The 15495-nt window shown below is 34.8% G+C and overlaps 2 protein-coding genes, 1 non-coding gene and 2 pseudogenes across 9 annotated transcripts in view; 1 reads left to right on the top strand and 4 right to left on the bottom strand.

The window, feature by feature from the left end:
- Positions 1-15495, top strand: part of ART3 (ADP-ribosyltransferase 3 (inactive)) — a 91926-nt gene that overhangs the window by 26912 nt on the left and 49519 nt on the right. The gene's annotated exons all lie outside the window — the stretch shown is intronic.
- Positions 1981-2098, bottom strand: LOC118608853 (annotated as a pseudogene).
- On the bottom strand, positions 2485-4020 carry CXCL11 (C-X-C motif chemokine ligand 11). 2 transcript variants are annotated; one of them, XM_016156046.2, is made up of 4 exons: positions 3951-4020; positions 3018-3144; positions 2830-2902; positions 2485-2600 (listed from the first exon to the last, which is right to left on the bottom strand). In XM_016156046.2, exons 1-4 carry the CDS (start codon positions 4009-4011, stop codon positions 2577-2579), a joined length of 285 nt encoding a protein of 94 aa, XP_016011532.2. In that variant the 5' UTR covers positions 4012-4020; the 3' UTR covers positions 2485-2576. The 2 variants fall into 2 exon arrangements, with proteins under 2 accessions (XP_016011532.2, XP_016011531.2); XM_016156045.2 differs by lacking the exon at positions 2485-2600 and having other exon boundaries at positions 2689-2902.
- LOC118608872 lies at positions 3268-3386 on the bottom strand (annotated as a pseudogene).
- On the bottom strand, positions 6952-7055 carry LOC118608839. Its single transcript, XR_004953213.1, has one exon. It is a non-coding gene; the product is annotated as a small nucleolar RNA U13 (small nucleolar RNA).

Genomic DNA, 15495 nt, shown 5'->3' with positions numbered 1-15495 from the left:
TAAACTGAGATCTAAGTGACTAGTAGATAATTAGCTTAGTGAAAAAATGGACAGAAGGAGTAGTAGTACTGAGGTAGGAAGGTTTGGCTCAAGTACAATGTTGATTCTTTCATGTTTATTTTGTCATGAAGAAATTTAAGTATATGTTGTCTTCTCAATAATAACGTACTGGTCAAAAAAATAATGTACTGCTCTACACTATGTTATGTAAAAAATTTATCATGGAGCCCTAATTCAATGAATTTTTATTTTTAAGGATACTCTAAAAAAATACCTGTATATATTCAAATATTAGATCCAAGTTTTAAAACTATTCAGGGAATTTATATAGAAGTCCCATCTTTACATAGAAATTTATGTAGGTTTATGATATATATAACATCTATTTATACTATATGTTATATATTGTGTTTATACTATATATATTTAATTTATACTATATATTATATACCATGTGTTTATACTATGTGTATTTATATTATGTATAAGTAAGTGATATATAGATTATATAGATTTATATACAAGTCCCCCAGATGACATTTTGGCTTCTCATTATTGCTTGTAGGCACCAGTCAAAAAGCCATTTAGCAAGAGGCCTTAGGTTCCAGGCAGCCCTCCTCTGTTATTTAATTTCCTGTCAATTCTCTGATCTGCTTTGTGTTTAGCTCTTTGATGTCAATGGGAAGGATACACAGAAGATACGCTAAAATTGTTCTTTTTTTCAAATAAACAGAAAAACCTTTTTTTGGTAGTATGTAACAAATGTTTTTATTTTTCAAATGTATAGGTATCTATAAACTACTGTATCAGCTGGGGTTTTAGGTTGCATGAAGAGAAACCAACTCTGGCTAGCTTCAGCAGAAAAGGAATGTAATTGCTGGTTGAAGAATCCAAAGGAAGGCTGAAGAATCAGGCTTGGCAAATGGACTAAAACCTAAGAGAGCTAGGTGGCAAGGAGGATTACCAAAAGTCATGGTATAGGAGCACATGTTAGGAAGCTACTACTATATGACTGACACTGATACTACTGTCACTTTAAATAATTTTCTTACTGATAGCATCTTTGTGATGGTAGCTGGAGTTCAAAGTCTAGGTTGGATGTGGCCTACCTGAGAACTTGTTCTGGTTGCCAGGAGGGATTTCTTTCCTGTGGCCTTCTTTCTCCCTTTTGGTCTCCTACCATGACTCACATAATAGGAATTTGCCCAAGTAAGAAGAGGGTTTGGACTCAGGAAGACTCCTTTAAAAAAGGGACAGTTTTTCCTTCACAACTACCCATTAAAGAAGGGGTTCCCAAACCCCAGGCCACAGACCAAGCCACACAGCAGGCCAGAAGCTTCATCTCTATTTGCAGCTGCTCCCTAGTGCTAGCATCACTGCCTCAGGTCCACCTCAGATCATCAGGCATTAGATTCTTATAAGAGCACCAATCCCTAAAAAGGTTGGAACAGCTGTATTAAAGTACATTTCTGAACAATTCTGTGTGATGACAGGTAACTATACTTCTTGAAGTATAAGGTGAAATTGTTAAAGGCATCTCAAATTTTCGGAAGACAAAAATTTTAAGAATGGTTATGGTAATTTATTAGAGAAAAAATGATTTTGATTCTTTTCATAGTAACACTATCTTAGATATTCCTAAATTATATAGTATAGGCATGACTTAAAATATTAAATTATATATCTTCCTAAGAAAAAGAATCACAGAAAGTAAAGGTAATTGCCAGATATGCATATATATTTATTTTCCAACATTTTCTTCAGTAGACAGAAACATTTTACATTTAAAATGTGTATAAAATATTGCTATAATTTATAAGAATAGATCAAAACAAAATTTTGCACAGTAAATACACATATCCTAATTGCTTCAAAACATCTCAGTGAAAAAAATGTTAAATTAAGACCAGAGCTGCTAATTTAATTGTAAGATATTTGGATTCTTACCAGTTTCCTTTAGCTTATAATTTTTTTTTTAAATGCCTACAGCACCTGGTTTTCCTAGGTGGTCTCCCATCCAAGTACTAACCAGGCCCGACCTGCTTAGCTTCCAAAATCAGATGAGATTGGGCATGTTCAGGGTGGCATTGCCATAGACTCAGAATTTTTTTCATAGTACATTTCATGAATTACAGCTTTTTATAAAACAAGATGAGATATAAGATTTTTTTTCTTATATATTTTCTATATAGTTTGAGGGAAAAGAAATGTAGATTTGCATTAAAATTATATGGGGAATGTTTATTATATACATAGATGCTTTTGACTCAGGAGATCTTAACTCCAGTAATAATGTTAATGTCTCCGTTATAACTGCAAATCGTAATATGGATTATAGATCAAGTACCAACAGATAACTTATAGAGACACGGCAGAATAGTTATAAGCATCGAATCTTCTACAAGTTTCTCTCACATACAAATGCATGAATGTACATTGCAACAGGCAGGAGAAAGTCAGTTACAGAATTCTTACAATTTCAGTAGTCACAGAATTCTTACAATTTCAGCAGTCACAGTTAAACTTGTTCTGAGTTTTCAAATCCTCTTTTCCAGGATTTCAGATGTTTTGGTATTTTAAAAATTCATTCTTTCAGCTTTCTGTAATGAAAAAACAAAGTTGTATAAACTTGGGCTATTCTTATTTCTCAGTGTTTGAAAGTTGACATGTAAAAACATAGCAAGAAAGGAAAACTAATTATAACCAAAGACCCCTTATCAGAACATTTCACACAAGATCATAGAATCTTTCTGAAGTTGTCTATTTTTTTTTTCAAAAGCTCTCTCTCAGATAAAACCATTATAACATGGAAGTAATCTGGTAACCTACCTTGATTAAAATGTTCGCTTGCTTCGATTTGGGATTTAGGCATCTTTGACCTTTATGTGTTTTCAGGGTGATACTGTTAAGAGAAATCCAAAACAGTCTTAAATTTTGGATGGAAGAGCATAAACAAACATAAAAAAACCCACAAAAATGCCTCCACCATTGTCATCTTTAGTAAGGCCATTACTTACATCACTTCTATTTTATTGCAGTTGTTACTTGGGTAAATTACAGAGATTTTCTCAATATTTGCCACTTTCACTGCTTTTACTCCAGGGCCTATGCAAAGACAACGTCCCCCTTTGAACATTGGGAAGCCTAGAACAGATCAAAGCATAAATTATTTTTCATTTATTTTTTTTTAGACGAGGCAACCCTTGTTTGACCTCACAAATTGCAAGGACCTTGTCAGCTTGCAATCCTTATTTTTTTAATTTTTTACACTTACAGTACCTGGTCTTCCTCGGTGGTCTCCCATCCAAGTACTAACCAGGCCCAACCCTGCTTAGCTTCTGAGATCAGACAGGATCGGGCTTGTTCAGGGTGGTATGGCTATAGACTCATTGCATAAGTTATTAATGAATCTGATTGCAACAGATGGCTGTGGTTTATAATCCTGATGAAGAATATGAGCTGAGTTTTCATTAAGGATAAAGATAGTAATTTGTTGAATAGCATTTGACACTCCTGTTATTGGGAAAAGAGCTTAAGTAAAATGTTGGTGATTTTCTTCTTAAATTTGTAAGCAAACCTTTAAAGAATAAAACATGAAAAGTTTATTGGAGATCAAGCTTATTTGCCTCTTGCTTTAATGCTCACGAATATTTTTTAGGCAGTTACTAACATTATTTCATAAAAATCAACATATTTTAAAGCTCTTACTGAAAGATTTTGCCATATTTTGTAGCCAAATAAAAAATTCCATGTAGTTTATCATCTCTAGTTTCAATAATCATCTCTAGTGCCTTAAATATTTCCAGCATTCTCTGCTAAAGCTATAGAAACTTCTAATATGTGAGGTTAAATAAAAACTTAATATATATTTTAAAATAAAAGTAGAAGAAAAGACATTTGAAGAATTAGAAAAGAAATTTATAGGCTGAAAAGTAAACAGTAACATATACCTTGAGCAATTGTAGCACATAATATCACAGCCAAGACAATAACTGTGCCTTTCATGCTCATCTTGGAGAGAGTTGAAATGCTGAATGTGATAGGGAATTTTTCATTGGTATATATAAGGCATTTTATATGCCACCAATCTTCTAATGGCAACAGGAATTTCCCTCCATGAGTCATGCTCCTTTTTCCCGAGAGTTTCTGTTTTGTTCTTAACATCACTGTGCCTTCTTGTTTGATATGATATCAAAAGTAATGCTAATATGAAAGCACTTTTTACAATATACAGAGTAAAGAGCTATATATAGAATAGGATATACCCAGATGGGAACCAGCCTTCTTAAGGTAGCATTTCCTGAAAATTTATCTAATTATTGGATTAGCCTGGGGCAGTGGAATTCAGATTGCCATTCATTCTTTCATTCAGGACGATTGTCTTTCTGTTTTCAGTCCTTTCACCTTCCACATAACTATGCAAAAGAACATTCTTAAAAAATTCTGTTTTTATTATTTTACTTTTAAGTCTGAACTCTAATCATTTATACAAGTCCTAAGTTATGATATTAAACAACTTTTATTTAAACTTATTTATATTTTTGCCAACCATAACTACTTGTTTAAAGAAGTCTCCTTATATACTTTTGAATTTATATCCATTTCTTTTTGTATGTTTAACAGTTTTTACTGTTAAACATATATATATATAAGCACTATTTAATATGTATAGTTGTATGATTTGTGGATTTTTTAAAAACTACCTTTTTTCTCGTGATGTTTTTACATCTTAGATTCTAAATTTATGTGACTCCTGTTTTCTTTTTATTTATGTTTACCTTTTCCTCTTAAGCTTTCTAATCTTTTTGTTTTAAATGTGTCACAAACACTTAAAAAAATCATACCCAAGGGATTTTTTTATGGATAAATTTACTGTATGATAAGCTTTTAAAATGCTTTCTTGCTATTTCTTTTCTGTCTGTTTTCTTTGGTTTCTTCTTAATTGTAAATATATTTTCTTTAGCACTTATGTGATTCGAAAGGAATACACAGTTTTACATTTTGCTAGTAATCTTTTAAAAATTTTTTACCTGTGTCTCTAATTATTTACATCAACAAGAATTGTATCTTCTCATTTCTCCCTTTGAAAAAGGGGAAAATCACTGTAACTTTCTTTCAAACATCTATTCCTGTTTTCTAGTTTTGTTAGTATAATCAGGGACTTATAGCTAGTTTGCTATTTTCAGATTATTATTTTACATTATTCAACTTTTGAGAATTATTATTTATATTTTATCCTGAAACTACATATTTATTTAGATATATCCTATATTTAAATTCCTTTAACAACCACTACCAGTCTTTAAAACCTCTTAGTCCTTGTTTTAATTAATCTCAAGGTAGCTGGAATATTTTTTCTCTGTTTCTCATCCATTCAACATTTGTCATTCAAGACTAATTTTTCCACAGGAAAACAATCAAAGTAAAATGAGTATGTGCTCAGATCTCATAATTTCGTATCCTTTATTTTCTCTTAATGTTGCTTTTCATTTTCTTAGCATTAGAAACACAGTAGAGCATCGTTAACGGGGAGGGCTCTGGAGCAAGCCTATGTTAAAATCCACGCTCTGTTTACTAATTGTGTAGTTCTGAGTAAGTTACCACAACATTTTGAGCCTCAGTTTTCTCATCAATGGATAATATATTCTATTATAATATTTATAATATAACATATATTGATAATATATTTATATTACATAGATAATATAAATGGTGATAATGTACAATATATATAAATTGTTTAGAAGTGTGCCTGGCACTCAAAAAGCGTTAGCTGCTATTATTGTCTCTAATACGTTATGGTGTTCTTTCCTAAATTGACATATCACATCTAAGTTATTTTAGGGTGTTTTTCAGCATTAGCACAAGCATAACCACTTAGTAAAAGATTGGATGATATTGTTATAAGGTATGAAAAATACTTTAAATTGTAATAGTTATGAATGTAAAATTAACATACTAATCACAAAAATGACTTACAGAAGTCTACTGTATAAATGTAATAGCGTGGTTCACAAACTATAGACAAAGAGTAATGAATATATATATTTTTTACCACCTAAAGTTGTGTAGCTTTGGTGTAAGGGAATCTCTTAAACAGTGATTTTTCCCCCCTTTTTATTATTACTTTATTATGGTGACATTGGTTAACGAAATCCAGTAAGTTTCAACTGTAAAATTCAGCAATAAGTCATATATATTTTGCATTGTATGTTCACTGCCGATAGTTAGATTTCTTTCTGTCACCACATATTTGATTCCTTTTACCCTATCTACCCCTGCCACCTACCTGACCCTCTGGTAACCACTAGTTTATTGTCCATGTCGATGAGTCTCTGTTTGTCCAATTTGTTGCTTTTAGGTTTATATCCCATATATAAGTGTCATCATGTGGTTTTTAACTTTTTATGTCTGGCCTATTTTGCTAAGTATGATTATCTCAAGGTCCATCCATATTGTCACAAATGGCAGTCTTATATCTCTTCTTATGGCTGAATAATATTCCATATATATATATATATATATCACAGCCTCTTTATCCAATCATCTATTTTAGGACACTTCATTTTTTTCCCTGTTTTGGCCATCATGAATAATGCTGCTATGAACATCAGTGTGCAATTATCTTTTCAGCTATGAGTTTTCAAGTCTTCGGGGTAAATACCCAGTAGAGGGATTGCTGGATCATATGGTAAATCAATTCTCACGTTTTTGAGGAACCTCTATACTGTACCAGTTTGCCATCCCACCAACAGTGTATAAGGGTTCCTTTTTCTCTGCATCCTCTCCAGCATTTGTTATTACTTGTCCTGTTGATAACAGCTATTCTGACAGGTGTGATATGGTATCTCATTGTGGTTTTGGTTTGCATTTCCCGAATAGCTAGCAATGTTGAGCATCCTTTCATACATTTGTTGGCTTAAACAGTGATTCTTGATTTTTTTCTTTTCACATCAGACGGGTAATGTGCTAATGTCGTAACAAGGCATGAGGGAGGCACATCTCACACAACAGCATGAACATCTAATCATCACAATTATGAACTACAAAAGGATCTCTTGATTAATTTTTAAAAAAGAAGAAACCCATGAAAATTAACATTCTTAAAATTTTTATACATAAACTAGGACTTGATTAATATTCTGTGTCATACTATTTCAAATAGGCATCATTCAAATTTTCATATAACATGAACAATCTTTCACCCTTTTGACTTCATGTGTGAAATGCTCTTTTGCTGAGTAGAAAGATCATGAATAAGAATTTTGTCCTTCAAAACTGTGTGTGTGTTGTTTTATTGTCTTTTATTACTACCATTGGTAGTATATAATATTGTAAAAACATCAGGAACTAGTTTGTTCTCCCCTTTGTATATACACAGGTTTTTCAGCTGACAATTTTCATAGCAAACTATGCCAGGTCTCTAATTTTTCTGTGTGTCAGGGTGTATTTCTAAATATTCTAAGAAGAAATAGGGGAGAAGACAGGGAGATGGAAAAAAAAAGGGGGGGAAAAACCCCCATCTTCCTGAGAGGAAGACCAGGGTGCTGCTCCTGCTGGTATATGACCCCAGAAGAGGGGGCTCTCCCTACCCCTGTGCATGCAGCCCTGTCTGTTTTCCTTAGAGGTGAATTGCAGTTTGGATGCTAAGGAAGATTATTTAATTCTTCACTTCAAGTCCTCAAGTAATAGGTCCAAAATTATGCAGGGTTGGGAGAGGGATTGGTTTTGTGTTTTAACATTTTCACCTCATTTTCTGGAACTATACAAAAGAATGAGCCTGATTAGGTTCTGACAGGTGCTCTCCGTCTTTAACATTCCCTTCCTCTTTACTCCCTTTTCCTCCGGTGTCCCTGCCTCAAAGTTTACTGGAAAGCACCACCCCTTTGTACAATAGTTTATTTGCTCATTCATTCATTTAACAAATATTTATTTTAGGTGTGTCTTGCATGCCCAACACTCTTGAATTTTGAAGATAGAGCAGTGAACAAAACCAAGTTCCTTTTTGCTGCATATTTTGTAGCTTTCTAATTAATAGTAGAATATGGTCTGCCTGATTGCTACTATCCCTGTAGATGTGTGTCTTTAGGACTGTGACTTGTTCTGGACTAAATACTTTCTAATATCACATGAGGAGAATTAAGTTTTTTCAGAAAATCCACTCATCCAGTGAGCTTGAGAGGTCTCTCTTCTTTCTATTCATGTAATATGGTTCTTCTAGCGTGGGATGCACTTCCTTCTCCTTTCCAGAATCCTTTCCTTCTTTTAAGTTGTGCTACCTTCATGAAGCGTTCTTTAGGACATAGTGATTTCTTCTTCTGCTGGCTTTATAGCACTAAATGTCCAATTAATACAGATTTTAAAAATGTTTTCAAGTGGGAAGAGATTCATGTAAGACATTTAAAGATTTAGTTCTCAACCTACCATTCACTAAGTCTCTGAAAAATTTATTGCCTGCCAAACAGAATTATCAAGGATATTTTGTCCAGTTAAATTAGTGAAAAGTGGGTTAGAAATGGAAACAGATATTTCTATTTATTGTAAATAAGTATAATGTAACAGAATCCTGGTTTTTTGTATATATTTCTAGAAGACAGATGACTCACTCCTAGGGAAGAAGTTGGCACACATGCGCTAGGCACCTAAAATAATATGAATAAACTGAACAGATTGAGGTAGAATCCCAAGACGTACAGAACTGTAGTACCTAATACTCTTTTATAAAGGAATTAAGGCATTTAGGAAGCTGTCAGTGGATTTTTTTGTTTGTTTTTCAGGAATCCGTAGAGGAATACCACTTCTGTGATTTTCTTGTAACATTATTTAAATACCCTTCCCAGAAATCAGACAAATCCTGCAGGGTATATACAAGGCAGCCATTGGGCATTGGGCAAAGCTATATTTTCTTCCAAAGACTTGGAAGAGGTTAGTATAAAAACAATTTTAAAAAATATTTAGGGCATTATGGAATATTGCATATTTTATTGCTATTCGAAGACATCCCAAAGAGAATGAATTCTGAATAAGGATATTTCTGAGCCTGTACTTGATCTCTTACTGGGACTTTGACATAAGAAGACATTTACAAAAACTGATCCCTGCTAATGCAATCTGGTATTTGAGAATGAGATGTACCAAGGCTCAGATTTCCTAAGGATGACTTCATCCATGATATGTGCTACCACAAACATTGCAGTCTCAAGTGCAAGCACAAAACAAGGGCCAACTTTCAGTAGCCACCATCACCATACTGACTTTCCCATGCTTGAGGAAGCCACTGCCAGGCAATGTACCTTTCCTTTCCTTATGAGAATGACAGAAGGAATGAAATCAGAACCTTGGCATGCCTTGTATAAAAGATTACTGAACTCTGTACTAAATTTATGATATTAAAGGAGAGACAGATATCTGTACTCTGAAAGATGAGCACAAAGAGAAGACATGCTTTCAGCTTCCAGTGATTAAAGAGTTGAAAAATAGTTAACTGACAGTTCAGTTTACTTTGTTTTTTAACTGTGCATGTTCATGCCGATCAGATACAGTTTATCTGTATCTTGTTTCTGGAGTTAGATAGTTTCCCATTATCTTAATTAAATTTATTCCAAAAGAGAAGGTTTTCTGGAATCGCTAAGCTACAGTGATTTATTGAACTACAACTCTTTCATTTTCTTGGAAGTTAGTTAAGATCTTTTTATACAGTTCCTTTTCTGAAAAGAAACCTTATGTTACCTTTTCAGAAAGAGAGTTATCAAAAACAATTATTACATGTTTTTTTTAACCTGGCAAAACAAAGCATATAAGTATTATTTGTTTAATAATTTATATTAAATGTATTTGCCTTGGAATGTTACTTTTTTCCAAGCTCACTGCCAAATTGTTTTTGTTAGAGTATAATTAACAAATGTCAAAGAGAAGCTACTTAATTTTTTTTTCACAATAATTCAGAAGGAAAATAAGAAACCATGGCTTTGAAACTGAATTGCTTTTCTTTAGAATTTTAGGTAAAATTTTAAAACTTTTATATATCAAAATTGAGAACACAGCAGAAGGAACAATCAAGTTCTATGACTTCACTGAATAGATGTAATCCTCTTTTCAATGTCCTCTGTACTCTTTACAGAACAGTTACTGTCATTTGCGTGTATTTGAGCCAGGAGCAGTGGGTTGTACAAAACAGCTTCAGCATCACCATAAACTTCAGAGATGTTTTTCTCACAACAAAGGCAGCTCTGTGCGTGGCCTTAAGTTGGCTGCCTGGAAAATGACTGCAGTCACAACTGGCAGGTCAATGAGGATGTTAATGTTAATTTTCCACGTTGGGAAACAAAATGCCTGTTGTTAGGGGATAAAAACATGTGCAAGATTAGCAATGAGCAACTTTATAAACAACTAATTGAAGGAAGCTTGATTCAATAAGAGGGAAAATTCACTTATTGTTAGTTTATTACCTCTGCTACTCAGAAGCTGGAAGAGAGGGTAAAATAGATCTGGCCAATATTATTTCAGGGCTAGTTAGAATAATGCACAAAAGGATCTTGCCTGAAGAGATGTGTCCTGCATGTGAATGTTAGAGGAGCTATGTATGTAAGGTACGAAGCTGCATTGGATTTATTTGTATGTATTTTTTAACTAGGGTAAGTAAAATGTCCATTTATAAGGGCCATTTCAGTACTCAGGGCTTGCCAGTATGAATTAAAGGGTTAACTAAATGTAAGGTTTTAAATAGGACATATAGTCAAGAATGTGGAAAAAAATGATTGGAAGGGGTTTTTGTTGTTGTTAGAAATATGTTATTTCTTATATTATCTTGAAATTTAGAATAAATTACTTTCTTTTGGATTCAAAACAGGAACAACTCTTATTTATTTTTTTAAATAGTTTTTTCTGGCTTTATTGAAATATAATAGACAATTAGTTTTGTATTTACATTGTATAATTCAATGAGTTTTTTTTTTCAATTATAGTTGGCATACAATAATATATTCGTTTCAGTTGTACAGCATCGTGATTAGAGATCTATATAACTCACAGAGTGGTCACCCTACTAAATCTAGGACCCTTTTTCTCCCTTACATATTTATTACAACATTGTAAACTGTTTTCCTTATGCTATACTTTACATTTCTGTATATGTTTTGTAACTATCCAATTGTACTTCTTAATCCCTTTGCCCTTTTTCACCGACCCCTCCCCAACCCCCTCCCATCTAGTAGCCCTCAAAATATTCTCTGTATCTATGAGTTTGTTTCCATTTTTGTTGTTGTTGTTTACTTTGTTCTTTAGGTTTCACATATATGTGAAATCATGTATTTTATTTATTTATCTGACTTAACTTCATTCAATGCAATACCCTCTGGGTCCATCAAGGGAATATCTTTTTCCATCCTCTCCCTTTTAGTCTGTGTGTGCCGTTTAATCTGAAGCAAGACAGCATGTGTAGGGGTTTTGTTTTCTTATTTATTCAGCCACCCTATCTTTTGGTCGGAGCACTTAATTCTTTTCCATTTGAGGTGCTTGTTGATAGAAATGTGGTTATCACTATTCTTTATTTCTGTTTTTGATACACGTTTTTTTCTTCTTAAAGAAGTCCTTCCAACATTTCCTGTAATACTGGCTTGGTATTGATAAATTCCTTAGCTTATTTTTGCCTGGGAAGCTCTTTATCTGTCCTTCGACTCTAAATGAGAGCTTTGCTGGATAAAGTGTTCTTAGTTGTAGATCCTGGGTTTTCATCATGTTGAATATCATGTGCCAAGCTCTTTGGTCCTGCATAATTTCTTTTGGGAAATCAGCTGCCAGTCTTATGGGTGCTCCCTCGTAGGTAACTGCTTTTCTCTTGCTGCTTTTAAGATTCTCTCTTTGTATTTAACCTTTGGTATATTAATTATAATGTGTCTTGGTGTGGGCCTCTTTCAGTTCCTCTTTCCTGGGACTCTCTGAGTTTCCTGGGGTTGCATGTCTATTTCTTTCACCAAGTTAGGGAGGTTTTCCATCATTTCTTCAAATAGCTCTTCAATTTCCTGTTTTCCTTCAGGTACCTCTATGACATTGATATTTTTACATTTAATTGTGTCCTATAGGCTCCTTAAATTATTATTATAGTCTTGGCTTCTTTTTTCCTTGCCGTTTTGAGTGTCCTTGGCTTTTCCATCCTCTCTGTCAGTGGTGTGATCCTCCTCTTCCACCTCTGTTGATTCCCTCTAATATACTCTTCATTTCAGATAATGTGTTCTTCATTTCTGACTGATTCCCTTTTATAATTTCTATTTCCATTTTTATGTTTTTTATCTCTTTGTTAAAGTTCTCACTGAATTTATCTACACTTCTCCTAAGTTCATTGAGCATCTTTATAATTAGTGTTTTGAACTCTAGATCGCTTGACTCCATTATTCCTGGATCTCTGTTCTGTTCTCTCATATGGTTTCTGCTTCTTTATCTTTCCATTTTAACTGCCTTTCTGTGTCTGTTTCTGTGTATTAAGCAAAACTCTTAAGTCTCCCGGTCCATTAGCATGGCTTTGTGTAGTAGGTGTCTAGTGGCACAGTCCTGAGGGGTTCAGCAGCAGGCTAAGTTTAGCCCCTACCTGTTAAGATTAAGCAAGCAATCCACACATGCTGTGCTTTATAGTTGCTTCAATAGGCCAAACTGATGCTAGCTGCTACCAGTGTGAGTCTGGAGCTGGCTCAGCAACGGGCACCACACTTGCAAGGACACAACTGGATGTGGCTTGGGTGGAGCCATGAGGTGGGGGAGGTGGAGTTTCAGGGAATCCTCTGGGTGGAGCGACTTCTGTTACCAATTTGATGACATCTCAGCTATGGTGGCACTGAGTATGCACACTGGGGAGTGGAGAGGCCTCAACAGAGGAACAATGGATACCACCAGCACTTATACCTGGGAGAGAGTCTTACCTCCAGCCCTTACTCCAACAACTCAGTGTCTTCCCGTAAGTCCCTGGTGCACCCACAGCCAACTGGGTGCTGGTACTAAAAGTGAGCAGGTCAGTCACCACAAAAGTCCACTCACAGACACGGCCCGTTTAAGAGATGTCTGCAGCTACCACAGCCTCTGTCCCATTCAGCCACTCGGGACCAGGCAGCCTCGCGTCTTCACCCCCTCTCACCTCCAACTGTTGCAGGGCGATTTCTTATTTCTCTCCCTAGTTGTAGTGCTGCTTTTCATCTAGATCCTAGGCAACTTTACTTGCTGTTTGCTCCTCGTTTCTGTCACAAGAGGGATGAACAAAGCCTCTATCTTCTACGCCATTTTTCTCCTACTGGCCAAGAACAACTCTTAAATATTTAGATAGGCTAGATATTAGTTTTATTTTGTACATTATGCCAAATGCTATTTTCCTTTTTAATAAAAAGCCAACAAAACATTCTTCTTATTTCCTATTTCTAAGACTTTCCTAACTTCCTGATTCCACCTTAGAAGCACATGACCTAGTTTACTTTGTATATTTCTTGCTTCTCTATTCTTATTTTTAATGTGTGGGTAGGTGAACAATAAGAACTGTGGTCAGGGAAACAGAGCTCACCCCTCAGCTCTGCTTTCCTATCTCTTACCCTGCATCTTTACCCGTTGTAGGTATGTGGTGGTAGCAGAATGGGTGATGGAGACCATAATAATTGCCATTGTTTGTGTGGATGTCTGCCATGTGCTAGGTATTGTACATGGTGTCTCACTAGTTCTCACAATAATTCGCTAAACAGGGGCACCACTCTCTTCTTTTTAAAGAAGAAAATGAGGCTTAAAGAGATTATGTAACCTTTCTCCAAAATCATTAAACACATTTAGTAACTAGCAGAGTCTGGGAACGACAACAGTGAAAACGCACACTCAGGATCCTTTTGTGGTGAAATGGGAGTGAAAGGCAACCTGAGGTCTGACTGTATAACTCTCAGACCCAAGGCTCCTTGGAAAATAGAAAATTCAAAAGAAGATTGGAGTAGAAGGCTAAGTATGAAACAACATGAGATAAATCTGAGGGTCTGGGTGAGAAAGTGATTAGGAAAACTTGAGAAAGTCTAGAGCCTGATTTAATTTATATTTTATTGTATACCAGGAAAACGATTGTTGTGAGACTTCTTAAAACATGTTCTTTTTATATAATGTTTATTCTCTATTTCCCCATCATGACTAGCAGCAGTACCCTTAGAAAACTTAAGAGCAACTGATGCTTAATTTAGTGATGGAGAAAAAGGGAAGAAGCTTGTGTTCTTTCTGCAATTAGGTAAGGTGAACAGAAACTCTGGTCGGAAGTAGCAGTTACTAGTACAATAGTTGGCCAGCAGGTCGATCACTGTTCCTGGGAATTTATACCAGATGAGGGCTTTAGATCCTTCCAGGGGAAACAGGGAAGGATAGAGGAGGAGCAAAGGAAATTGCTTAGGACATCGGCGACATTGCTGCTGCCTCATTCCCATCCCCCTATCCCACTGCCTTTCTTCTTTTCTCTAACCTACATTCTAAATCAATACATTTTTCATTCCAAATAGTAACTCTAGTTGTTGTCTCTCTCCTCATTTCAGGCCCCTTCCCTTCTAGAACCTTTGAAGTTTGAATTTACATTATTTGGAAGGATGCCATGGATGAGCCCTGTTAGTAGGTGGAGTTCTGTAAGAGTTAAACTAGTGGTGAGGGACTTTTACTTACACCTGTGGAGTCTTCACAAAATCTAAAGAATGAGTAGAGTCCTGAGCTGAGTCTGGAAAGCCAAAGAAGCATGGGAACATATTGTCAAAACTGAGGGCTCCAGAAATAGTTCTCAAATTGCCAGGTATTCAAGAATTAGGGCAAGAGAAAAGAAAAGTAGTTTTAGAGTAAGGGGGAACTAGCCTGGGAGTTGCCAAGAACCAGAGAAAAGGCGTGTTGGATGTGTTTAGGTAGACTAGGAAAGAGGCAGAGTTCCTGTTGTCCATCAGGTTTGGGACAGTGAATAAGAGAAGGAGATATTTCTGACATCTTAACTTGAGACCTGTAATACATTTCTCCCTAGAAAAATAATACATATTAGGTTAGCTATCTAGACTAGCCTCTTAAAATAGAATTACCTCATAAGGAACTTGAAATATAGGCTCTGTGATGAAAAAAATCATCTTGGTAGAAATGAAAGGTTCTTTAAATGAAATTTTAAATTAGGTTCCATTGACAAGTGGGGAACTACTTATAAATTATAATTAAAGAAGAATGAGCCAAACTTTAGGTTCTTAGCATGGCTTACAGACATTTATTAAAAAGATAATTCACTCTTAATTTTTAAAAAGTTAAAAAATTATGGAGATGCTTTTAAGGAGTATGTTATAGATCAATTATTTTGTAGAATGTTACTCAATTTTAGCTTATCTTATGCTTTCTCATAATTGGAATGAAATTACACATTTGGGGCAAGAAAACTACACAATGCTGTTATGTCCTTTTCAGTATCGTATCAAGGAATTCATAATGTTGATGTCTTATTAGTGATATTTACTTCGATATTTTGGTTAAGTG

Source organism: Rousettus aegyptiacus, unplaced genomic scaffold (assembly GCF_014176215.1).
Source record: "Rousettus aegyptiacus isolate mRouAeg1 unplaced genomic scaffold, mRouAeg1.p scaffold_m13_p_10, whole genome shotgun sequence".
In the NCBI taxonomy this organism is placed as follows: domain Eukaryota; kingdom Metazoa; phylum Chordata; class Mammalia; order Chiroptera; family Pteropodidae; genus Rousettus; species Rousettus aegyptiacus.
The sequence above is the reverse complement of the archived record's forward strand: the minus strand, read 5'-3'. Positions and strand labels throughout refer to the sequence as shown.

What these genes read in the sequence shown, in the direction of transcription:
- CXCL11 (XM_016156045.2), bottom strand. Translation starts at nt 4,011, where the DNA reads ATGAGCATGAAAGGCACAGTTATTGTCTTGGCTGTGATATTATGTGCT. An exon ending in ATGTGCTACAATTGCTCAAG is followed by an intron (nt 3,145 to 3,950) that starts GTATATGTTACT and finishes GATCTGTTCTAG; the next exon opens with GCTTCCCAATGTTCAAAGGG. An exon ending in TGCAATAAAATAGAAGTGAT is followed by an intron (nt 2,903 to 3,017) that starts GTAAGTAATGGC and finishes TTCTCTTAACAG; the next exon opens with TATCACCCTGAAAACACATA.